Here is a 27,844-nt window from a genome sequence, read left to right on the forward strand (position 1 = left end):
GGCAGGAGAATTGCTATTTTACATAGAAGGTCTCTGATAAATCTGCTGAAGAATCATGAAGGAAGTGAGGGGGCAAGTCACTCAGATAGTTTCGAGAAGATTTCACTAAGGCGGAAGGAGCAACAAATGCAAAGATCCTGAGTTGCAGGTGGGGTTGGGCTGATGAAAGAAAAACAGCCATGAAGCCAGAGTGGCTAGAGGGGAGTGATTAAGGACGAGGGTGACGGAGGCAAGATCAGAGAGGTGGCAACTGGGATGGGTCGTGAAGGACAAATCTTATAGACCATTATGAAGCATGTGGCTTTAACTTTGAACAAGTTAGGAAGATTTTGAGCTGAGGAGTGACATGTTACATTGAAAATAGATTTCAGGGGGGACCAGAAGTGGAAGTACCCCTACTACAATTGGATCTCTCTGAATAAATGAATGAATGAAAGACAATTAGTAAGCAGACAAAAAAGCATTCGTTCTCGTGTGATCCTTAGTGTTTTTCACTCCATTATAGACACCTCTCCACATTTTCGACTACTCATTTTTTTTAGGGTGTGTTTCTACCTGCAATTCAGGGAAGCCTGAGCTTTCTAAGGTCTAGGTCAGTCAGTAATAAGTAGTCTTTAAAACTGGTGTGACAGAAAGTCATGCAAATTCTTTACTCAAAGAAGGGTCTACAGAAGAAACATGTATGTATGTATACAAAGTCTGTATACAACCTAAGCTAATGATGCTTACTTTTCTCTAACAGTTCAAATGCATATTCTGTATGAGGAGCTTTTAGTTGCTGTTGATGCATGGTCATGGCAAATGATCTTTCTGCTCTGAAGATGAAAAAGAAGAGATGTGGGAGAAACCAGAACGCTATAGCCTGAATGCTTGTGTTCTCCCAAAATTTATATATTTAAACCTAATCCCTGATGTGATGATATTTGGGACGTGATTAGGTTATGAGGATAGGGCGCTCAAGAATGAGATTAGTGCCTTTATAAAAGAGACCCACAAAGTTCCTTAGCTCTTTCCAGTATGTAAGATTCCGATGAACCAGGAAGCTGGCTCTCATCAGATACCGAATCTGCCGGGGCGTTGGTTTTGGACTTTCCAGCCTCCAGAATTTTGAGAAATAAATTTCTGTTATTTATAAGCCAGCTGGTCTGTTATAGCAGAGCAAATGAACCAAGACGCCAGCGTCCACAGTATTTGTTTCTCTGCAAAACTCTGGGCCCAGAATAAAACCTAAATGCTGTTTAAAAGGATATTTAGGGAGATTGCTAGATCTCAGTGGCTAGAACGGAGTGCAGTTACTAATTATATTAGTTTTCCAGCATAATGTTGTTAGATTTAGACTTAAAAAAAAAAAAGCTAGTGTTTCTGAAATGTAAAGAGGGTTAACAATTAGTCATATAGATTTTCACTTAAAATAGAGTTCCAAGTTCTAATTATACTTATCACTATTTCAAAAATTTTTATAAAACAGTCTAGTGTTCTATATGCACATTTAATTTTTTCTCTCATCTTTATTTCCATGGCTACCAAGGTTTTCTAAGCTCTAGTCCCTGCAAGTAAAAAATAAAAAGCAATTCTTTCCTCACCTAGGTTTGTCCTTTGTTTATACATCAGATTCAGACCTGGAATTGTATTAGTGACACACTTGAAAACCAGTTTGACTTAGGTGTTTAGTTTTCAGTGTAGACTAAAAATCGCCCTTAACTTTTTTTTTGAATCTGAACCCCTTTGTGAAATTGATGAACACTGTAGAGTGTCTATGGACAAATGTGCATGTGCACACACACATTAGATATGAAATATAATTTCAGGGGATCCATAGACTTCCTGAACCCCATCCATGGGACACCTTATAGAGAAGCATGTACATTCAGGTAAAGCCCATTGTCAAGTTGTACTGATATAAGTGTAATCAGGCTCACGTAAATAGAGAGTGGTACATTTTTACCTAAAATTTTTACTTTGCTGTGATTATTTTTTTGGCTAGTTTTTCCTTACTTAACAAGGGTAACACATAACTTGTCCTCTTACGTATCTGCATGTTATGGAAAGGTGGTTTTATTCCAGGTTCTCATTCCAATGCACCATTGTTTCAGTTTATATGTGGGTGACTCCCACCCAGGAAAGACTAAGACAATAAAGACATGATCTAGACATTTCCTTTTGTGAGATAATACATTTTCTCCTTGCTGATGGAGTTGGTTGGGTTTTCTGTAACCTGCAACCAAAACTGAATCAGAGATTTCTGTATTAGATTAGATTACTGGACCTTTTGGCATATTTTTTTAAAAAGCAGTGAATTAATATTCCTAATCAAATTAATTCTAGGTATGCCACCTGTTACTGTTGACTGGATTTTTTTTTTTTTTTTTTGGTTTTAGGATATGGAATGAAATAATTATATATAGGGTGTGCCCACTGAATTGGATAGAGTTTGGAGAATACAATGGACCAAGTCCCAGGCTTACTTGCTCGGATCTGCTCCTTTGAAGTAGGCATTGACCGTTTCTGTAAATGCTGCTGCAACAGGGAGGGTGTCCTGGGCTCCCATGGTTAGGGGGCTGGGTCCCCTGGAAGAACCTGCATGAAATGAAAAATCTTCATTTAATATGGATCGGAGCCATCTTAGTACATGTGGAACTAAAAGCCCATTAAAGGATTAGAGGATGAAATCTAGTTACTGAAAAAAAAAGCAATGTGCTAAGAGCCATAACTGTATATTCAACATAGAGCTCAAGTATTTAAAAGGAAATATTTGGCTGGTTTACAGACAAACACACTCGAAATTAATACAACGATGTATTTTACTACAGAAAAAAATCCAAGCAGAAGAATAAAGTCATAGGGGGTTTCAATGTTTTACATAAAGCATAAGGCAGTATTTGCATGACAGTTTGTACAGCAGGTAGTTAGTAGGAAAATTATTAGCTTCTTATTTGAGCCTTCGCCTTATACAATTGCCCACACACTCAGAACTGTTTGCATTTCTTCATTTTAAAGAGACAAACAGCCATGGAGCACAGTGTTACACACTGTCCTTCTCTGGGGTGTTTCCATTTCAAAAAGTCCAATTACCCTCAGATCAAGTAGGCTCAAGTGTACATGTCCCCAAACATACACAACCCAAACGTCCACCTTGACTTAGCACAAACACATCAATGCATCAATTCACATTATTAAAAATAACAGTTTACTGACCATCTACTACATACCAGGCACTACGCTGGATACCTTACAAGAGTTACCACATTCAAGCCCCACATCAGCCCTGTGGGATAGGCATTATTATTCCCATTTTACAGAAAGAAAACTGAAGCTCAAAGAGCTAAGTGACTTGCCCAAGATACAGTTAGTTAACTGGCAAAACTAAAATTCAAACCTAGGTTTGCCAGCCTATAAGGCTCATGATTTTCCCTATGCTGTTTTTACCATATTGTTTGTCTAAATGAAACATTTTCCTGTATGTTTTTGATACAACTTGAGGTTTCCAAAAGGAGCGAAGTTTAGGACTGTTGTCTTCATTAACAATCTCTAGACATGGTACTGAAGAGTCAAGTTTTATTAGGACAAAGTATTTAATTATGTCACACATTCACTGCTTCTCCTTCTTATCACACAAAACACATTTACTCTTCTCCACCTCATCACAGACGACGCGTTATGCTTTTTATCTTTTACCTTTAGTAACTTTCATACTCTTCTCTGATTATGAAAAGATCTACCTTTGTATATTTCCCTCCTCAATAAAGTTTTCCTTGATAATTCTAGTTCATCCTAGTGTCTACGTTTTCTATCTTCCCTTGTCTTTCAATATCTTGGATGTAGTAATGGATCACCAACAAACATTTGCTTATTATCTGCTATGTATCAGGCATTATGGTAGGTGCCGGGGATTCAGAGATAATTAAACATAATCCTTGTCCTCAGGAAATAGGTTTTTGTTGCTTACGAGCCACGCCTCGAGTGGTATTTTGTTACAGCAGTCAGAATGGACTGAGGCACGCAGTCTGGCCCAGATCTATCCTTCCTCACCTCTTCCCTCTCTTTCCAACAACGCTATACCCTAGCTGTGTTCACCTCTGGGCACTACAGTCCTTACTGTGGGTTTAATCAGTAATGCCAGAGAAGGAAAAAACATCAAGATTTTACAAAGAACCCTTTTACCTTAAAGGATCCACAGTTTACAATTCTAATTTCTTCACATCCCTATACATTGCAATTACTATGCCATCTTCTATTTTACTTTTTTCATTTATTACACAATTTTCCTTATTGCTATCTGGTCTACATATCATTTCCATGAGTATATATTATTCTACAAAAATTCTCCAAATGTTGGGTCATTTCTAGGTAGAAATTATTCTAAATCCATCTTCGTATAAATTGGTCTTTTTCTTTTAATTATTTTTTTAAGATATAGTTTTATTACTACAAAGTGGGATGACCCAACCATAAGGCAGATAAATTGTTGATTGCTAAGAATGCCAGATTATTTTATCTTATTTTTTAAAATACATTTATTTATTTTATTTATTTATTTTTGGCTGTGTTGGGTCTTCGTTGTTGCACGCGGGCTTTCTCTAGTTGCGGTGAGCAGGGCTATTTCTTTGTTGCGGTGCGCGGGCTTCTCATTGCAGTGGCTTCTCTTGTTGCGGAGCACGGGCTCTAGAGCGCAGGCTCAGTAGGGATCTTCCCGGACCAGGGAGCGAACCTGTGTCCCCTGCTTTGGCAGGCAGACTCTTAACCACCACGCCACCAGGGAAGTCCCCCAGAATATTTTACGTAAAGATTATACTCAGTGAAAATGCTATTAGTAATAAATGAATGCTTCTGTTCCCCTGCAGTACCTTAGAGAGTCTTTGTTACTATGATTATTGGAAAACTGGGCTAAAACCAGGAGAGTGTCTAAGATACTGAGAAATTCAAACCTTATGGCCTAAGGTGACTAAGAGGGGCCTCAAAACTATTTTCAAATATCTGAAATAACATTACCAGACAGTGACTCTAGGGACCAGAATTCATGGCCATGGATCTGCAAATTAATAGCTTTGTGACCTCGGGCAAATGAATTATCTTTAGGTTTTTTCAACCATAAAATGAAGGCAATAGATCACATCATCCCTGTGTGTTAGGATTCTATAGTTTTAAGTTGTTTATAAGAATTTAAGGAGTTTTAAACAGTAGGAACAATTTTCTCACACAGAAATGAGCTGCTTTGGAAACTGTATCCCTTCACTGGTGGTTTTAGTGAAACTGCCAAATATTTACTGGGTCTCTACTATGTGTAAGATAGTGGTGGGAACACAGATACGTAAACTTTCAGGAAATAAGATACAAGCATATAGGAAACCCAGTAACAATATCATATACAAACAAGAGCTTAAGACAATAGCTCAAGTGACAGCACTATGAGTTTTTTTCACTACAAGATTAATTGTCCAATGAGCAGAACAGGAAATTCTGCTCCTTGATTTAATAAAAAGAAGCTCAGACTCTGGTGTCACATAGACTTGTGTGTGAATCCCAACGACTCCGCTTACAATCTGCTGTGACCAGGAGCAAGCTATTTAATCTGTCTGTGACTCAGTTTCATCTTTAAAATAAAGTATCAATAGCTAATAATATCTATATTAAAGGTTTGTGGTGGACATCAAATGGGATATCCTTAGCATGGTATATACTTGAAAAAACATCTTCTTCTTGTTTTTGTTGCTGTTATTTTGTCAGGGTGAGTTTTACTAAGGTTGTTGAATTAGAGTTGGTTCTTTGAATTTGAATAGTTACTGAGGTAGAGAATGAAGGGAGGTACCACAAATGGTACTCCTCACTGAGCAAGGAGATAGACCAACATTTTCAGGTTCCTTCCAACCCCAAATTTCTTTTATCATAAGAGCAATGAATTCTATCATGCATGTTTAATTTTTGTGTATTACATGGGTGGCTCTCATATCTATTCAAGTCGCTTGATATAATGCTTGGACTCATAGGAGATGAAAGTTGGTTGAATGCATATTTGTCTGTTGATTCATTTGAATGTGAGTTCCTGCAATAAGTAGGCATTGTGCTAGTTGCTGAGGGATTCACAGAAATGTATGAGATGTACCCCTCCCTTCATGGAGCTTGTAGGATAAAAGGGGACTATAATAGTAAATACAAATGAAAGACAAAGCACTACATGAAGTTAGATAATATTGATAGCTAAGTATTATAATTATTATATTATTAATGATCATTTTTAAAGAATTCAATGTCGAAATAGTAATTATTATGTCTGTCCTACAATAAAATAAAATATCAAACACTAATATGGCTTTTTGTTCTTTATACATTGAGGGGATAAACAGGTTCAGTATAATTATCTCTGTTGCACTAGCCCAAGTTCACTCTGCTAGTAAGTGGTAAAGATGAAATTCAATCCTAGGTCTCCTAGTGTTAACAAAAACAGTAGTAGCAACAACGAAAACTTTGTACCTCTTATCGCATACTAAGAACTATTCCTGTATTACCTCTTAATCCTGATAATACCCCTATTAGGGAACTACCATTGTTATCCCTGTTTTCCAGAGGAGAAAACTGAGGTTACAAATCATTCAGTAGCCTTGCCCACAGTCACCCAGTTAGTAAGCAGTAAGCACAGCATTGGGATGCAAACCTAGTACTTCCTGACTCTGGATCCTGAGCTCTTACCTACACTGCTCATGAACATATAAGTCAGAACAAAATCATGTTAGACATCTGAGGGTGCATATGTGATCCCCCAAGAAGGACAAGTTGCTGCCATTACCTTGTCGAGTTCTGACAAAATAGCAATTCCAGGGTCCTGGAAAGCAATTGCCAAGCACACTTAGGGAGTTCTGAGAAATGGAAGAAGGCACATAGAGTCACTATCATGTGATGAAATTTTCTGAAAGGCAGTTTTCTGTGACTCTCATTACCAAGCAAGGTTATACACACACACACACACTAAGGCTAAAGAAAAATTAGTATGACATCTTTAAAAGAAGAGGTCATCCTACTATATAGCACAGGGAACTATACTCAATATTTTGTAATAACCTATAAGGGAAAAGAATCTGAGAAAGAATATATACATATATATATATGTAAAACTGAATCACTGTGCTGTACACCTGAAATGAACACAGCATTGTAAATCAACTAAAAGAAATCAATAAAAAAAGAAAAAGATAAGGTTGTTAATTTGTGAAAGCATTTCCTGAGTAGTCAACTGAAATATGAATGTGAGTATGGAGTAGGGGCTGTATAGGTAAAAATATGAAAGGAGAAAGGGAAAAGGGAGAGCGATTTTAGAAGAGAAAGGGAAAGATACAAATAAAAAAGAGGGAGAAAAGGAAGCGAAATACCCAGGTACAGAACTTGAGTAAGAGTACAAGGTTTACTTGATAAATAAATGGCTGTTCGAGTCCCGGGTTCCACAGAGACGCCTGGTACTACACCACTGCCAGTCTTTTGTGTGGAGGGGAAGTGTGTCCTCACGGTGTGCCCAGAGCAAGCCTGTCCGGTCCCCCTGCCCCCCTGTTCGGTACAATTTACTCCATTTTCTGTATAATGTTTTCCACTTTGCAAAGTTGAAATTTAGAACTTTTTTCATATCAAACCAGCTCATGAAGAAGACTTCTTTTGAGTTGTTTTAAATATAATATGAATTTATGTCAGAGTAGTGCTTCCCTCAGGGGTGTTTGTAGCGTTTGTCACTATAGGCTTAATAAATGGTAATAGCTGTTATTTATTGTGTCCTAACTCTGTGTGATACTTCATATGCATTACCTCCTTTAACTCACACAAACACCTCACCAAGTAGGTGCTATTTTTAACAACCTTTTCTTACAGATGAGAAAACTTTGGAGGTGTAAGTAGGTCAAACTCAGAGAGCAAGTGATCTATACTTTTAGCTATTATGCTTTGCTGTTACAGTAAAGAATCTAGAACCTCTTCGGAGGCTGTGGGCTTCAGTAGTGACTGTGCTTCTTAGTTAACATCTGCCCTTGGGCAGGTCACTGATTCTAGCTGCATCCCTATTAAATTGGGACATCAATGTCAGTGCCGCCAACTTTATCTGACTGTAAAGAGGATTTGCACTTACAAATGTCAGGAGTCAAAAGAGCTGCAAATTTTACTCTCTTTTCATCTGGGTTTGGAAACAGTCACTCTGAAAGTACAACATGAAGAATGGACAGCAGGAGAGGGCAGTCTTGTTTGTTTAGAAGACCATTACCAGCCTTGCAGCCTACCAACCCGAATACCTGCTGCTCCACCAGGCCCGCTGTACACGCAGGGCAAATGACCCTTATGTCCAGGAGTGAGAACGCAGGAGACAACCAACAGATGGAAGCAATAGACAGCATCAGAATGCATGAAAGAAGAGAGGAGAAATTCCAGGAGTTGTATGAAGAAGCAGAGAGTGGGAACTGGATTAGCTTTTTCTAAAACAAAGCAAATCATATTAGTAGCATTAGTAAAAAAAAAAAAAAATTATAGTCAATTCAACTATAATTTATAGAGTATATTCTGTATAATGTGATAAAGACAAAAATGTTGGAATCAGATTGAATTAAATTTGAATCCTGACTTTATCACTTATTGCGTTACCTTGGGAAAGTTACTTAACCTCTCTCATGTCCACCTTCATCATTTTGTAAAATGGAGATAGTACCTTCTACAGATACTGTGAAGATTACATATGATGATATAGAATGTCTTTGTTATCTGAGGATAGTCAGTATCAGAAAAAAAAGTCACTTAGAAATGAATGCATTTAAACGGTTTCCAAAATTTCATAGGATATAGTAATAAAAAGGCTTGACTTGCACTCTAAATTGTCATAAACTAAATTTGTGAAAACAATCTTTTATTAACACACTGCAATCAAATAATCAATGAGTTCTTAGAACGAACAAAAATGATTTGTGTTGATATTTTGAGGAAAGGCATAGTTTTCTGATAAATTGTATTATAGCTTCATACAACAATCTAGTTTCAGATTTGGTTTTCTTTCATGATTATAAAGTGATCCTATATTGCAGGGTTAATTGAGAGTTTTATACATTTTCCTAAGGTTCTCTCAATTTCTTGATTTTCTTTTGAAGTGGCTATGATGTAAGCTTCCTTTATTTCTTCTTTTTCAATCATTAATAGTATTATTTCTGCTAAACCCTCAATTGATGATGACTTTGAATATAACCTAAGGAGCTTTACACCATCACTTTCCTTGACTTCATGGAATCCTGTATCCTTTCTAAGATTGGCAATTTCATTTTGCAATAAATGTGCACTGCACCTGCATTGTGTGTCCATTATTTGTTTCAGACATTTATGGAAAAACTGACTACATCTGCATATTATGTGATGAATGGTGATAGATGCTAGGGTTAATCTGGTAAACTGATTTTAGAATGGGGACTAATGTTCTAGATTAATACTTTCATGTCGAGTTGGTCTTTACTTTCCTACCAAATCCAGTAACTGCAAAGACACCCATAAGGGCACTAAAGTAAGGAGTTTCGCGAGTATATGTAAATCTGAGTGCCTCCGCATAGTAAATACTCAATAAGTAATAGCCATTATCATTAACAGAGAAGGAGAATTTGCTGGGCAGTTACAATATGTAATACATTGTTTCAGGCTGCCCTCAACACCATATGCATTTAGCATACAAAGTAAGATAAAGAGACGATTAGAAGCTTTTCTTAGCCCAGTAGAAAGAATTTTATCGTGAGAGCTTAACTTGAGAAGGTGAGTTGTACTTTTGTGACCCTGTGAATCTTAGCTAGCTGAAGTGATGGTTAATAAAGTAATATTACTTTTTTAAAAATCACGGCAACTTTGTTTAAAAATTTTTAGGATAGGTTTGTAAGAAAAGGAGTCAAAGAAAAGTTATTACATATAAAATTTTCTATTTTTTTTCTCTGCATCTTGGAATGTTACAACTTTACATAAACTAGTTGACTTAAATTATTTGAAATTTATCTTATATGTGTATGTTGTATGTGTGTGTATATGCTGCATATAAAAATGTACATGTAAAATATTTTGTGTATTTCGGTATATTTGTATATTTTTGTCTCTTTTAGAATTCTAGGTCTAAAAATTCTGTATCTAATGAATGCTGTAGGTTAATCTCATAAATAACAATGCTGTGATGATAGCTAAACTGAACATATACTTTTTGTATCCCAGGACTATTCTTTTTTTTTTTTTTTGCGGTACGCGGGCCTCTCACCGCTGTGGCCTCTCCCGTCGCGGAGCACAGGCTCCGGACGCGCAGGCCCAGCGGCCATGGCTCACGGGCCCAGCCGCTCCGCGGCATGTGGGATCCTCCCGGACCGGGGCACGAACCCGTGTCCCCTGCATCAGCAGGCGGACTCTCAACCACTGCGCCACCAGGGAAGCCCCCCAGAAGCCCCCCAGGACTATTCTAAAAGTTTCACATGCATTACCTTACTGAATCCTCACATTTAAAAAAATATTATTATTACTATTTTGCAGATGACAAAACTGAGGCTTAAGAAAGTCTGAAAGATTCCCTAAGTGCTAGTTTGGTTCCTCACATCCTGAAGTAAGTGGCATCAATTGACTTGCTAAGTGCCAAGTGCCAGTACAGAGGAAAAAGGGCAAACCTCAAATGAGGAGTCACCAACATTACTGAGTACTTGCTATGGGCTACACACTCTCGTTTATGCTTTACACATACTGCATCATTTAATTATCACCACAGTCCTGTGCCCACATGGGCACTATTACATATTACAGATCAAGAAACTGAGTCTGAAAGAAGATAGTCTTTTGCTCACATTCTCACCGTAAGCAGTGGAGTTCGTTAGGATTCAAACGAAGGTCCACTTAACTCCACGCTCCTTCCACATAAGGAGCCCCATAGGCTTGTCTCGACTCACAGTGGCTTTGGGTGAGTTATACTTGTTACATGCTTTTCAGTGTGCAAGGCATACACCTTCAGGAAAATGAGGAAGGCATACTTAAAGTCAGTTATCATAGAGTAGAATTAAGGACACTGAATTTCTGGGTAGGTAAATAGGATTAGAGTTGTTTTCAGTCTTCCTCTTCAAAAGTCCCTGCTCACCTGCCTTGGAGAGATATACATATATGTAAAATATATACATATATAAATATATAAAAATATATTTTATGTGTAAAATGTATATATGCACATATAATATATATATTTCATGTGCATATAATTGTTGCTTTTCAAATTCCACTTAGTCCATAAACATGTGATTGGTCAACGTTTTTGTTGTATTTTATAGAGAATTTTCTTCAAACTGGGTCTTTGCTTACAGTTCTCAAACCATCATCCAACATTAATTAATGCCGTATTTAATTAACTTCCTAAAACAATATGGTTGACTCAGAAAATGCGAAAATTATGTTTCCTTTTCATCATCAAAGTCACATCAAGCATATTCAACACAAGGACTATTATTAGACATGGACATAAGGCAGGAGACAAAGCCATAATGAAAACGTCTTCAGTATGAGGACTCACATGACCAAAACCTATACAACTTCATACAGACAATACTGAGAGTGATTAAGCATCTGAAGCTAAGCCAGCTAGAGCCTGGTATGACAAAGAATGTGGAGAAGACATGAAGAGCTACTCTATGTAGAACACTTATACGGGATGGCCATTGTGCCGAATACTTTACATGCATTATGTCTTCTACTTTCCAAACATCTCTTTGAGGTACATACCATTATTAGGCATGTGTTACCATCGAGGAGATTGAAGCTTAGTGAGATTAAATAATTTGCTCAAGGTAACTTGCTCTATAGTAAGTAGAAAGGTGCTGTGACTGAAACGAGATCTAACTTCAATTGTATTTTCAGTGTTGGCCTGTTCATGTTCAAAAGCTTTGCTCCAATATCCAGCTGGATGCACAGTATGCATTCTCAATGGGGCAGCTTCTCCCCAAAAGGGGTAGAAATTGGTTCTTAGGGGAAGGTGAAGGCAATCTTTACCTTTTTATGTATGAAGCACACAGATATTCATACAGTACATAACCAGGTGTACAGTACATCTGTGATATTAAAATTTTACTGGGGAGCAATGAGGGGGAAACAAAGGTCTAAAAAGACTCTGTGGGTAAGGGAAGGGGGATAATGAAAAAACAGTTTGAGAAGATCTGGTTTACAGCTTTAAAAGGGTCATTGGTTGTGAATGTCCTTTACACCTCATCAACTCTCTTGGGAAAAACTTTACGGGACTGGTTTTGCTAAAGGATAATAATGGTTTATTTCTTTCTTCAAACTTACAGAGTGAATAATATCTATGGGGCTGAAATTATGGGTGGGCTAATCAAGATCATTGGGAAAACATCCAGTAAGGACCCCACAGAGGAACCATAAATGGCTAAACATTTGAAAACAAGTTCAGCCTCGCTCGTAATCAAAGAAATACAACAGGAAGAGAGAAATAATTTTTTATCTTTTCAGATTAGAAAAGATCTGAAGAAAACAATACTTCATGCATGTGAGAATATAATGAAATAGGCACTGTAATATAATGTTGATGGAAGTAAAAGTTGGTATAACCTTTCTAGAAAACTGCCTGGCAATGTGTATCATGAGCCTTTAAAGGTGTCATAAATTTAGCCCATAATTCCAATTTTAAGGATCTATTCTAAGAAAATGTCTTAAGGCCAAAGAATTATGTGCAAAGATGTTCATGGCATGTGGGAGAACTTGAAGCAATTTAAATGCCTAATAACTGAAGTGAAATAAATCACAATTCATGACAGAATAAAATGCTATGCAGATATTAAAAGGTTTTCAGTAATTAAAAATAGAGCTAAAACAATCACATATCACATTTTACCTATTAGATTGGAAAATATGAGAACTACTGACATAACTCAGTGTTGCTAAGTGCATGGAAAAAATGTTAATCATAATGCTGGTATAAATTTTTGGATGGACATTTGGCAATATGTAGTATTATTTTAGATGTGCGTACCCTTTAACACAGTGATTCCAGTTTTAGCAGTTTATCTTTTGGAAAAATTCACACAAGTACGTGAGGACATAGGTTTAAGGCTGCTCACTGCACCATTTTACACAATAGCAAAAAAAAAAAAAAGAAAAGAAAAGAAAAAGCCAACCTAAATATCCATTAATAAAAGAAAGGTACATGCATACAATATAATACTATGGAAACATTAACATGATTATATAGATGTATATGTGTATAATACACACACATACATATCCCAAACACTCCATATCATAAATTTAAATGGCTACTATTGAATGCAGGTTATAGAGCAGAGTCTATCTTCTATTTGCATAAAACCGTACATACTTCCTTGATTGTTAAGAAACATAATTTGAAAACATGAAAATATTAAAATTTCTGAAATTGAGATGCATCTTGTAATCAATGTCAAAAGAAAACTGGCAGCTGCTAACAGAACATGTTCCAGAGCTGTCTCTGCTTGTACTTGTGGGAATGTAACCTTGATTAGAAGTGATCAGCTCATCTCGAGGTCCCCTCAGTTGAGTTATTTGAATTGACAGCCTCTCATGTGATTAAATTTGGACCCTTATTTTCCCTTAAGAATTGTTTTTAAAGATTCCACCTGATGCAGTAATAAAGTGAAAAGTTATTTGTACACAGAAGATAAACTGTCACACACCAAGCTATGCAACGGCAGGCAGGAGAAACTGCCAGATTCTTTGAAAAGTAAACCATGGAATTTCGAAAGATGGGACAAGTAGGTTATGACTGAATTATGCATCATGAAAGAATATATAACTCAGGTGCTAAAACTGTATCTGTCAACAACTTCTGGCTGACTTTCAAGAAAGTTACCTTTTGGCAATTTATAAATAAACTTAGGAATACGAATGCAGAAAAAACCTTGGAATTTTTGATGTGCCCCCAAATGAAACCATAAACATCAAAGAGAATAAAAAGATCCAGATTATGAACATGCTGTATAAAAAGCACCAAGTCACTGTGATATTAAATATAACTGCTGATGGCCAGAGTGACTTAGGTGTATTTTTAATTCTGAAATTGAAATGTTTAGATTCAATTTCTGATGGTTATACTGAAGATAGTGGCTTGCAATTTGTCTGTTATTGTTAGTTAGGAAAAAAATGCCTTTATACTTTTAATGAAGCTTATTTTGCACCTGAAGTGTTGTTAAACCAATGGAGCACATCCCAATGGATGGCTTTTTGGAATCAAGTAAAGGCAGCACGCGCGCGCACACACACACACACACACACACACACACACATATGATTTCAGCATTGTATTCACTCTTTTTTTTTCAGTTCCAGGATCTTTTTTCTTTAACTTTATTGAGGTACAATTGAGAAATAAAATTGTCAGATATATAATGTGTACGTGTGATGATTTGATCTACATTTACATTATGGAGGATTCCTCCCATCTAGTTAATTCACACGTCCATCACCTCACATATTTTTCTCCCTTCCTTCCTTCCCTTCCTTTCCTTCTTTCCTTCTTTATTTCTTTTGTGAGAACATTTAAGTTCTACTCTCTTAGCAAATTTCACTTGTATCAATACAATACAGTGCCATCAACTATAGTCACTACGTTATACAGTAGATCCTCAGACCTTATTCATCTTATAGTTGAAAATTTGTACATTTTTACCAGCCTCTCCATATTTCCCCCACATCCAGCCCCTGGCAACCACTTTTCTACTCTCTGTTTCTATGAGTCTGACTTTCTCTTTTCTAGATTCCACATATAAGTGATACCATGTAGTATTTGTCTTCCTCAAGATCCATCCACGTTGTTGCAAATAGCAGGATTTCCTTCTTTCTCTGTATTTACTCTTTTATCTATACTTCTCCATATTGTTTGAAGTTTTAAAAAGTAATGTGCTTACATCAATTTCACAATCAGAATAAAACAATGAGCTATTTTCAAATACAGTTTAATGGCATGGGGGACATTATCATACGTTAAAGTAAGAGAATGCATACTTATATACTGTATGAAAATATAAACTACACACACACACACACACACACACACACACACACGAGTCACCTACACAAGAAAAATCTTAGAAATAAAATACACCAAAACAGTGGTTATCTATGGTTATTAGATTATAGATTATTTCATTTTTTATAGCTCTCTGTTTTTCTAAATTTTATATAATGAGCATGATTAGGGATAGTGTGGCAAAAAATATTATAAATAGAAGATGTGGTACATATATACAATGGAGTATTACTCAGCCATTAAAAAGAATGAAATAATGCCATTTGCAGCAATATGGATGGACTTGGAGATTATCATGCTCAGTGAAGTAAGTCAGACAGAAAGACGAATATCATTTGATATTGCTTATATGCAGAATCTAAAAAAATTGATACAAATGAACTTATTTACAAAACAGAAACAGATTTATAGGCTTAGATAACGAACTTATGGTTACGGGGAGGGGAAGTGGGGGAGGGATAGATTGGGAGTTTGGGATTGACATGTACACACTGTTATGTTTAAAATAGATAACCAACAAGGACCTACTGTATAGCACAGGGAACTCTACTCAATACTCTGTAATAACCTATGGGAAAAGAATTTGAAAAAGAATAGATACATGTACATGTATTGATATAAGTGAATCACTGTGCTGTACACATGAAACTAACACAACATTGTTAATCAACTATACTCCAATATAACATAAAAATCTAAAAAGAAAGAAATTGAGAGTTATACTAGGATCTTAAATAACTCTGAAGCTTCTACATTTCTCCTTTATTTCTTGAATGGTTTCTGTTCTTACTGTCAAAAAGTAGATGCTGGTAATTTTGAATTTTATGATATTTGATATTTATGAATGGAGAGGCATAAAGAATGCTGTCGGTCCTAGTCTGACTGCCTGAAAGCCTGCTATTTGAGCCACCAGTTTCCTGGGGAATGGGCTGTGAGCAGAGTCCAAAAAAGGCAAAATCTAGGAAAGGAGTAATCAACATTAAGTAACTCATTCTTCCCCTTCCTGGACTCACCCGTTACAATGATGACTGCAACTCCGGAAAGTCACAAAAACATCTTTGAAAAATTAACCTCACCCTTGCTCCTTTGTGATACTTCTCCAGAAAAAACTTTCGTGTTTCTCAAAGGCATAGTTCAATGAGCCTCTAAATCAAATCTTGAAGCAATGTTGCAGTTACTCTGAATATAAGACTGAGCAACACAATTGTAAGTCGCACACACTGTCTGTGTGAATATGTGCCAGCAGGAAAAGAAGCCCCAAGGCCATATTTACTAATATCCTGGTGACTCAGTACAGCAGAGCCAGGAGAAAAGGAACACGTCCATGAAAATTCCTGTCTGCTGAAATTCTACACTCTAGCAGAGATTATTGCCACATACATGTTGCAAAATAGTTGAAGATACAAAAGGGTTAAAATCTTAAGGGCAATGACTTATCTTAATGCCTTATTTTGATGACCCTAAATCAATCTTTGATTTAATAAATAAAGCAATGAATGTAAAATTCTTAGCACATATTAAGTATTCATTAATGTTAATTATTTTAAGAAATGATTATATTTGTATAGTACTTTATAGTTTACAAAGGCCTTTCACAAGTAATTGACTAAAGTCTATTAGGAGTATGTTTGATATTGATGAAATATATACATTCCACATACATAAAAGGGCTTAGAAATGGGAGATTCTCCCGAGTCTTGACATCACCTCTTTGAATCCCTTTTTCATTCACTGTGTCAGCTCTCCTTTCTCTAGTGGGTAATCAAAGGTCCTTTTCTCTGTCCGGGGGGGTCAGAGTCAGGAGTACAATGTATGGGCTGTCTCCATCTGTGGACAGCTCTTCTTAGAAGACACATAATAAAAGACTATTGTACAAACTAGTATGTGTAAAATAAGTTACAGGGATATATTGTACAACACAAGGAATATAGCTAAATTTTATAATAACTTGAAATGGAGTATAACCTTTAGAAATTGTGAATCACTATATTTCACACCTGTAACATATAATATTGTACACCAACCACACTTTAGTTAAAAAAAAGCTATGCATGATGAAGGCTCACAACTATGCAAAGGTAAAATAGATCCTTCTGGTGATTCTCAGCTTCTCCACTCTTTTCTCAGGAAGTTTGAAGTTACTTGTCAAATTTGCTGAAATACCTTGATTTACAAATTCCTTAATAAAAGAAATGGTAACAGATTTTCTTCCAACATCTCCCATCAGCATGAACACAGCATCCCGAGGAGTGTATCACCAGGCAGATCATTAGCCTCAGCGAGGTAGCTTTAATGATTGGCTCTGGTGGAGGCTGGTGGTAGGAGGTGAGTGTAGAGCAGGAGGACACATCCTGCTTCCACGGGATTCTCCTGCTCCATAAGCAGCCAGAAAAGAGGGCCCGTTGTCCCTGCTGACAAAGAGCAGGGGGCCATGTCGCAGCTCACAGCAGATTGAGTTGCCAGATTCTTTATGTGGAAGACTAGAATGCAGCAACCCGACCTTCTTCAAAGCAGGCAATAACTAAACAAAGCAGTCCAGGGATATGGGAAGGTGGACAACAGTGGTAATAGCAAATCATTATTGAGCACTTTGCATGCACTGACCTCGTACTTGACTATTTAATCTTTACTACAACCACTACAACACTATGAAATAGGTTACTATTTCCTAGTAATACCATAACTATTCCAATTTCCAGAGAAGAAAACCAAGACTTAGGTTAAGTAGCTTCCCTAAAGTCACATCATGCTTAGACTATAATTTAGACCCCGAAGGCTAATTCCAAAGCCAACGCACGCGCATACACACACACACACTTTCTCCCTCTCTCTAAATATATATATATTCCATATATTTTTCTCTATGGATATATGTGTGAGTGCATGCATGTGTGTACACTGAAAGTAAACTAATATAAATTAAATGGGGACTTTGTCTATTTCTAATATCTAGGATAATACCCAATATGCCTTTAGATTAACATTTATACATTATGTAAGATTTTTATTAGAACTCTAACTCATTTTATCTTTCTTTAAAGCGGACTCTGTGTAGACTTAAAAGTCATGCCTGTCTCTTCTTCTGGAAGCTCTCCCTAACTTCTGGGCCAGGTTGTCTTTCTGCTCGGTGCCTCCCAAAACACCCTATCTCCTGAATTATAACAATCTCTGCACGTAATTGTAACAACTTGTTTAATGTCTTTTCTATGCTCCATGAAGGTAGAAACATGCTTTTCTTGTTCCCGACTGTAACCCCAGTATCTTTCATAGTGCTGAACACATAGTAGAGGCTCAGTAATTACTTGCTGACTGAATGAATACAGCCACAACAATATTTGTCCTTATAGCAATATTATCAAGGCCGTGTTCTACAAATTTGTTCATTGTTTTCCCTATCAGATACCTACTTATTGTAGAATTAGTAAACATGGTAAACCTTAGCATTTTAATCAATTTTGTGCACATACATATAAACATATGTAGACAGTCCTAATTCCTGCTAGAGAATATTAACTGCGAGCATGTCTAGACACATTGCCGCTACCATGAGTAGGAGTTTAGAAACTCTATAATGTCATAAGAAGCAACTAATTGCTCCTTTTGAACATGACTTATATAAGTTTACCGTGGGGATAGGCAGGGAACTTTAAAATTTATTGCAAGAGCTCCTATTTCATGGAAAAAGAAAAATGAAGTGCCCTATTAAAAGAAACAATTTTCTTTCTATTTATAAGCCAAGAAATACAAAATTTATTACTCAATTATTTGTAAGGTTTATACAAGTCATTACGTTTTTGTTTGATGTACTCAACAAATATTAAAGATTCCTTCAGTCTCAAATGATGGTCAGTTTTGAGTGTTCACGTCTGTGGGTCAGAAGGAAGAGATAGAAGCTTACAAGACAGATGAGAAGGACACACGCCCAAGAGAGGACGAAAGGCGTGGACAGGCAGCGGTCAGGGAAAAGAGGCAGGATGTCACCTCTACGCTAACTTGTATTTGCAATAATGGCCTTCTAGAAGCTGGTATCCTCCTTCTAGGCTTGGTGTCTGCAATTTTCCTATCTGTTACTTAGGTGAACGGTCATACTCAGAGTGCAGCCGGGTGAGCCGGTTAGGCGCTCTCCCCCGAACACGAGTGACCGAGAGACAACAGATGAGCAAAAGATCTAGGCACTTAATATATACCACAAAAACCTGTCCATTAAATATCCTGCATTCAAAATTAACCATTAATACTTGTGTGGCTATTTAAAGAAAAGATACAATGGAGCAAGTTCCAGGTTACAATGCATTCCTTTTCCCATATGGTTCCTGATACAGGCTTGCCCCAAGGCTAAACCCTTACCTCCCTGGATTCAGTCCTCACCTCTAAGCAAATAACTCCCACGTTTCCACAGTCTGTTTACTCCTGGACTCATACTATATAGATGGTGTGCAGGACTTCAAAGCTGAGACGTCTCCAAAGAAACTCATTTTTTCTGACCAAATCTAGTGCTCTTGGAGTCTCCTTTCTCCTGGTTTACAACAGTACCCTTCTCCCTGTGTCTCAGAATGGAAGTGTTCACTTATTTTCCACAACCTACTAGATGTCAGATGTTTCTACCTCAATGGTGTTTTCCAAAGCTCTCCGTGAAAACGGTACCGTCGGTTCTTTCCTACTTCTCCCGAACTGCTTCAGTAAATCCCCAAATTTCTCTGTGCCTCTAATCCTAAAAGTCAAAGATGATCCTACCAATTTCTTTCTCCAAAATTTCTCAAAGTTCCACCTTGTATAAAGATTGTAATCAAATTCCTTCTCTCAGTATTGAAAGCCTTTTGGAATATGATCTCTACTTACTTTTCAAGATCATTTCTTAAAACATTCCTAGCCTCTCCCAGTGTTTACTGAATATAATGTAGATATCATTCCTGGGTATGATGTGGATATCACTCACCCTAACGCCTTTGCTCAAGTCATTCTTCAAACTGGAACAATCTTAGGTGTCTGAAGTCCTCCTTGTACCTTACTGTCAGTCAGGTCAAAGTCCCTGTGTCTCTAAAAAGCTTTCCCAGATTCCTCCCAGTTAAAAAAAATCTATCCATTACTCATACATTTCCAGCGTGTTTTTAAAATTCTATTATGACATTCACTACAGTATGCCTTTTATAGAAAATCCTAACTCTTCTATTTCTTGTGAATTCCTACAAGGAAGAAGCCATATTGTTTTACCTCCATAACTCCTTCACAGGGGAGTGTGATAGCTCTCTGATAGCTAAGAGCAGCTCAGGGAATGCTTGTTAACCACTGAAAGAAGAAATACAAGAATGAACAGTCTTTAGTTTTTCTATTCTATTCATTACTAACCCTAGTTCCCTTTTCCTGATCTAGGGAACTATTTAACTTATGCTTCAGGTTTTGAAATTGTCTACACATAACAACTCTTCTTTGTGGGGCTTAAGGCTTTGTGCTGTTCTTATTTGTTCTTCATTTGGTAACCCCAATCAGATGAGAAACACTACGATTTAATCTACTTTTGCACCCAGACAAGTGTGACTGAAACTCAGGGTTCATTTCCTTTGTTGGGGAATAAAAGACTTCAATCTTGAGCAAAGCAAAGGCTGTCCAACATTTACATATTTTAAAATTATTGAATTATCTTCATTTTCTTTTGCATGAGGGACACATTCAGAAAGAACTGTGTATTTTGGACCATATTAGAAGAAAATACACCATCGGTGAGTCTGATGGGGATACAAAAGGAAGCTCCTGGCCTTAGTCACTACCAGAGACCCAAGAGGTCACTTTAGAGACCAGGAAAATACCAGAAATAAACAAATGCATCTTAGCTACAGAACCTTCTTGGCCCCTTCCCTTAATTCTCCTCATTCAGTTTGAATGAAAATTCAAAGTATGAAAAATAAAAACATTTCAGAGCTACGAGTAATAAAAAGACATGGAGGAATCTTAAATTCATATTATTAAGTGAAAGAAGCCAATCTGAAAAAGGCTACACCTTGAATAATTCCAACTATATGAGATTCTGGAGAAAGAAAAACTAGGGAACCAGTAAAAAGATCAGTGCTTGCCAGTGGTTGGGGGACTGGGAAAGAATGAATAACTAGAGCACAGAGGACTAGGGCAGTGAAAAAACTATGTAGGATATCATAATTACAGATACATGTCATTACACATTTGTCCAAACCAATAGAATATAAAACACCAAGAGTGAACCCTAATGTAAACTATGGACTTTAGGTGACTACCCTGTGTCAATGTAGGTTCATCAATTGTAACAAATGTCCCACTCGGATGAGGAAGGTTGTGCATGTGTGAGGGCAGGGGGTGAATGGGAAATCTCTGTACCTTCCTCTCAATTTTACTTTGAACCTAAAACTGCTCTAAAACATAAAGTCTATAAAAACCCAAAACCAAACCAAAAAGCACACACACACACACACACACACACACACACACAAACTATCTTAACTTGATTTTCCTAATTATCCTACCAGGTGGGTATTATACCTTCCACTTTAACAATTACAAAACAGAAAACTCAGAGACATTAAATTCTCAAGATCACATAGTTATTGAGTGGCACAGAGAAGATCTGAATATTATAGTGGTTAGGAGCATTTACAACATAACACTAACTCCCTCTGAACCGATTTACCCACTGACTAGCTGTGTTATTTTGGGGAAGTAACCTGAATTCTCAGTGCCTCTGTTTACTCATCTGTAAAGTGTGAATAACGATAGTGCCCACTTCACACAGTTGCTGTGTAGATTACACGAGTTTGTGGCCAGGGAGTAATTAGCAGAAGATGAGAGCCATGGTAAGGGTTTATTGGTGATATTGCATCAGCAGTATTGGTATAAGCAGCAGTACTCTGGATATGCTGAATCCAAATAAAATCACCTTTTCACTAAAGGGTACCCTTTGCTTGGTGACTTGGGATAGAAACTGCCACCTACTCTTAAGCTTTCCCACAAGTATTTAATTGGATAGAATTCTGATATGAATTCTGTACATTCACATCATCCCTAGCAACCCATTCATAATTTGGCCTGGACATCAGGGCTAAAACAGGGAGCACTTTGCTGACTACGATGTTAAGAAACACATATTAGGTCTTTGTCCCAGTTCCTGGCACAGAGCTCCTCAAACCCTTGTCATTTCTTGAGTGAGAGGGTTAGTGGGGGCTTTGGGGTTATTCATAAAAAGTCTCTTTTAACCATACCTGAGTCCATACTAAGGAGGTGACTCTTGGAGGATGGGGGCTGGTTGGTTAAAGGGTTGAACTTTCTGTTCCATCTCCCAACCTCTGGAAGAGGAGAGAGCCTGGACATTGACTTAATCACCAGTAGTCAATGATTCACACAACTGTGCCTACATAATGAGCCTCCCATAAACCCCCTAAACACTGAGGTTTGGAGAGCGTCCGGGTTGGTGAACACATCAACGTACTGACAGGGCGGCACACCCAGAGAGGGCATGGGAGATCCGTGCCTCTACCCCCATACCTCCTCCTAGTCATTTCTTTCATTTGCCTGTGCCTGCGCTGTGTCCTCTAGAATAAACGGGTGATAGAACGTAAAGCTCTTTCCTGAGTTCTGTGAGCTGTGCTAGCAAGTTATCAAAACCCAGGGGGTGGCTGTGGAGAGCCCTCAATTTACAGGCAGTCAATGAGAAGTACAGGTGACTTGTGGGACTTGTGACTGGTGGGTAAAGCGGGGGGCAGCCTTGTGGGACTGAGCCGTGGGGTGTGCCTAACTCCAGGTAGTTACGTCAGAATTATTCAGTGTGAAGGGAAACACCCCACATGTTTGGTGTCAGGAGTGAGTGGAATAAAGAGAGAGGCTTCTCTTTTACTGACTTTCTTGTCTATCTCCAGCATGACAGTCATACACAAAACATGTGAGCCAAGGAACCTGCCCCAAAGAACAGGAACAAGTGAAATATCAGCATGTTGGTCAATCCCAGAGATTTTCAGAACCAGGTCATTAATTTCTTGTGAAGAGGTCGAGTGAATTCTGAAACCCTCAGCAGATCTACCTGGTGGAACATTTTGCAGGTTCAGCTCCACTTGAATCTTCTTCACAGGTTTAGGCTATTTTAAAAACTGTGACCTTCATTTATGAATAGAAAGGGCTTTACATTTTATATTGACAATGTACTTTACATAGAAAAATTCAGAATAGCTAGGAAGTGCGATTTTAATATTTTTAATGAAGACAGTCTTGTATCACTGCTTTTTATGTTTCTATATTGTTTCCCCAACTTAGTTGTACTTAACACTGTGACTTGCAGAGTTGGGTACTCGATAACTTTACTGCATTATTGATTGAAAAGGGCCTACAGTGGGGTAGGGGCAATTAGCGGACACTTCCCACTTGAAGAATATCGTGAATTTAGCAAAACAGCTGCTTCCCAGAAAATTGGTTATGCCTTTCAATTTTTCTTTCTTTAGTGACTCTCAGATGAATGAATTACTATCCTCCTGGTCATATGTGAAAAATTTGACCTGTTTGCTTCTTACAGGATGCTATTACTATTGTCAGGGCAAAGAAAGTTGAGTGGTCCATGACTATGATTATGTCTTACCAAGTTTTAAGCAGGGATATTTAATAACCTACTGAAGGAAGTCAGAAGTTAAAAATATCCAAGTGTTACTTTTTTCACATGGACTACATAATTCCAAAGAGGAAAATGTAGATCCCACTGTATAGAGACATACTTTTCCTCTGTGGGGTCTAACCTGGATAAAGAAGAAAACTTGAATGTAGGCTTGGCTAGTGGACTGAACGAGAGTGGGGTGGACATGAGACTAGAGGTTTCAACAAGGTCAAAGATAAGGTGTAGTCAGGGGACCAGGAAGCTGGAATGTTAGGAGAGTTGGAAAAACCTGCGAGCATCACCTATCTCAAGGGGCTGTTGCGAAGGCTGAATGAGATCATGGACGCGGAGCAGAGCATCAGCCTCGGTCTCCAGCTAGGAGCCTGGTTTCAATCCCTTCTCTGCCTCTTCTTGGCTGAGTGATCTTGCAAAAGTGACTTATGTTAGCTGAATCTGAATTGCCTCATCAGTGAGTTGTGCAGATAAAATGAGATAGTAGATGAAATGTACTTTTTGCATAGTAAGAACTCAGGTGTTAGTTATTATTATTCATTACTTTTATTACCTCAGGTCCTCTTATTTATTTATTTTCACCCCCAATATGTTCCATTCTCCTTCCCTATTTTATTTTTTTTTCTGTAGAACTTAGGCTGTAAATTTTACTTGTTTACCTTTTTACTTTTGATTCTCCACATTAAAATGTAAGCTCCATGATGACAGGGAATTTTTCCTGTTTTGTTCCCTACAGGGGAGTGCCTAGGACAGTGCTGGCACACAGTAGCACTCACTAAATATTTGTTGAATGAAAGAATCATTGTATAGGAGTATAGGAAGGGGGACACATGGTTAGTTCTGAGATAGCCAAAATGACACTTGTCAGTAGGGACCATTTCCAAGATGTGGCCAGAGGTGTGGGTTAATGAGTGGAGGGAAAGTTTATTGGAACTGAAGAAGACAAGAGGCCCTGGAGCGAGGGTCTTGGGTGGATCATCCCCATCGAATCTATGACACAAAATGAAGCTAGGGAGTGAGGTGGAGAAGAGGGTGAAAAGGGGCTGCCAGCATCCCTAAGCCTGTAGATGAACGCAGAGGAATGCTCCGTAGTCAGTGGTGGACGGCCGTAAGTAAAAGGTAGAACGAGCAGATGGCTGCTTTACATTATGGGGAGTGGGAGTTGGAAGTAGCAATGGGGAGTTGGGAGAACTCGTAGTCCCATGACATAGGGCCCACAGAAGACTAAGGAACTTTCCGTGGAGAGAGCTAGAGGAGAAGAGATGGCCCCTGGAGAGAGCTGGGATGCAGTTAAGGAAACAGGTGGGCGAGTGTGGCAGAGAGCCTGGGAATGCAGAGAAGGGTGTTGCTAAGGACATGCCAGTCCCACAGGTTGGTGGGAGTGAGACTAGTAAACAGGAGCACGGAGCTGTCTTGAGAGGAGAGTGCAAGTGGCTGTATGCACAGAGGAGAGGTGACACTCAAGAATGTATGGCTGTAGGTCGTCTTTTTTTCCATTACCAGATACAAGATGATTTTGTAGTTAAATAAGTTAAACAAAGAGAGGGACAGCACATTTCTGGAAACATCTTGATGTTCAAATGGTCTACAGAATTATTCAAATATCTAACAGTCACATCTTCTACTTGTTATGGAAATATCTTTCCCTTCCTTCCATCTCAGAAGAATACTTGATAGTTTCAGTTGGATATACTCCTGGATGAATGAATTTAAACAGTTACCACCTTTCATAACCTTCACCATTTTTTTTCAGCTCAACTTAAATAGGTTAAAATTTCAGTGAATTTTTTAAAAATGCAATTGTTTATAAAAGTAAACCACTAAGACAAGCTTTGGAACTCTTCTGAGTTAGAACTATCATCTAATGCTTTTCTATCTCTCTTGTTAAGTTAACTTTGGAGGTGTGAAGCATCTCAAGCTATCTCCAAATAAGTTCATAAGGCAAAGTTCATTAGTGAGTTGGTTGATTGGTCAGTGACTCAAACACTCACTGGGTAACAACAATGCCTAGAGCACTGTAAGAACAAAGCAATGGATAAGACAGGCTAAGGTTCTGAAAATGACAGAAACACTATTTAGATGCCAACAAATAATAATTTCAAAGCTATTTGGAACAAGTGAATATTTTGAGCTGGGAATCTTTCCTCCTCTTCTGCATTCCCTGAATAAAGAATTGAAGATAAAGATAATTAACATTAATAATAACAAATGTGGGTAAAGCCAGAGTGCCCTAGAAGAATATACTAAAAGTGCTACTCAATAAAACATGTTGAATGACAGTCTTTTGGGAGTTTAAAATTTGGGTAGGGGCACTGTTCTCAAGGCATTTTAACATGTCACTGTTTCTATGCCATTTTATCATCACAGCAGAAAATTTAAAAATCATTCCAGGTTGCACTAGCTAAAACTACCTGAGACGAATGTACATAAGTGATGAAAACAAAGTTTTCCATTCTCAAAATGTAGCCATCCTTGTGTCATTTTTAGTTCCGGGGGTAAGGTGTCATTTTTAGTTTCTCTTAAGTCTTCTCTTGAAGTTCACTGTAATGTATTTTCATCTGCATGAGCGTTTCTTGATGAGAAGACTAGGGACACATTTATGAAACAGCTGCTCCTATAGTCCCTTAAGAAGCCTTGCCTATACTTTCCAGCCTTGAGCAAAGTCCAAGATGAAGCTAACACAGAACTAGAGATTCCAATTAATTTCTATTCAACCTCTTTCTTGTATGACTTCTCTTGGCTTAAATTGAGATGCTTAAGGAATTTGGATCTTACTAATTAAAATGGCAATGTTACCAACTTTAGATACCCCAAAATCTACTAACAAATATTTTTTTTTCCTAAAAAGAAAAAAAGGGGCTCACATTGCTATTCCATATGTTTATTAATACTTATATTTGATTGATGATGTGGATTTTAAAAACAAACAAACCAACAACCAAAAGTTCTCTTTAGATTGGTATCTTTAGAAAAAGTCTACCTCTCTCTGGTTAAAGAAATCCAACCCAAAACACAAGCAAACCAACCAACAGATACTCTAAAGCCAAAACAAACCACACCAACAAAAAATTATGAAATATATTTTTTGGAGCCCCAGATGTTACTTGAAGGTTGCCGGTAGCATATGGCTTAATTTCCTGGTTAAAGCAGAGTAAACTACAACTTCTAGTGTGGCCAGACTGAACCAGAGAAAGGGCCTTTATGTATGCAGGTATTGGCTATAAGTCAGGATCACCAACCTATTCAACCGTAGCTTCTGCTCTGAGATGTGCTGATCAGTAAAAAGACACCTGGACACTTTTTAATTCCATCTGATTCGAAGAGAAAGTTTAGCAGGTCATAAATTTGTGGATTTTGCATCTTGGTTATCACAAAATTAATGGCCTGAGGCAACGAAGTTTTCCGACATCATGTGGAAAATATGCATCTTGCCTTAAAGACTGCCTATCCACCTGTTCTCTGCCTGACCCAGGATAGACATCAAGTATTTGGGAAGCTTTAAATCATACAATATTTCCTGTTGCTACCCAGGCTACTCCAAGCTAAGGACTTCCATCTCTGGGACCATCTTGCAAGGAAAAGTCACTGTTACGAGAAAAAAGCCACACCACAAAAACTACTTCAAAATCTGTATCAGTCATTCTGATTGTTTACAGTTGTGCTAAAACACACACTTAAGTTAAGAAAGTTCTTTTTGTTGTCATGAAATATAAGATGTTTAATATTTAGGTTCAATTCTAGAGTAGAATATTTTTTGGCCAACTTTTTATCCCAAGATAAACTTAGCTATTTAAAATCATAGAAAGCAGAGTTTTAAGTGATATGTGTAAGACAGTCCATTAATTAAGTTGAACTACTTAATTTTTCCTATACAATAGTTTAAACAGGCCATTTTATCAAATGCCTGGCCTGTTAAAATGATTTAGAATTTAAATATAGAACAGAAGAATGCTAATCCTTAATACAGAATATAACAAATTATCCAACATTGAGGTTAGATACCTGACATTATATTTATGTATATTTTCTTTCATCTTCTAAAATGGCAAGTCCAGTGGTAGCTGTACATTTTACTAGTCATTCCAGTTTCAATTTCCATTTCAGAAGATGTAAATAGAACTTACTAAAATACTTTTTATCTTTTCCTCACTTTTCTGACCTCCTATGCAGCATTCCTTGTCATAAGAATACTTACACATTTACATTTTACA

The 27,844-nt window shown here is 37.5% G+C and overlaps 1 protein-coding gene across 26 annotated transcripts in view; it reads right to left on the reverse strand.

Annotated features, from left to right (window-relative positions):
- SGIP1 (SH3GL interacting endocytic adaptor 1) overlaps positions 1-27,844 on the reverse strand; it is a 214,722-nt gene that overhangs the window by 25,402 nt on the left and 161,476 nt on the right. For all 26 annotated transcript variants that reach the window (XM_060304507.2, XM_060304506.1, XM_060304576.1 and 23 more), the window contains one exon: positions 2,466-2,577. In XM_060304507.2, the coding sequence (XP_060160490.1) occupies positions 2,466-2,577 (112 nt within the window). The remainder of the gene's footprint in view (positions 1-2,465; positions 2,578-27,844) is intronic.

Source organism: Globicephala melas, chromosome 1, assembly GCF_963455315.2.
Source record: "Globicephala melas chromosome 1, mGloMel1.2, whole genome shotgun sequence".
Lineage (NCBI taxonomy): Eukaryota > Metazoa > Chordata > Mammalia > Artiodactyla > Delphinidae > Globicephala > Globicephala melas.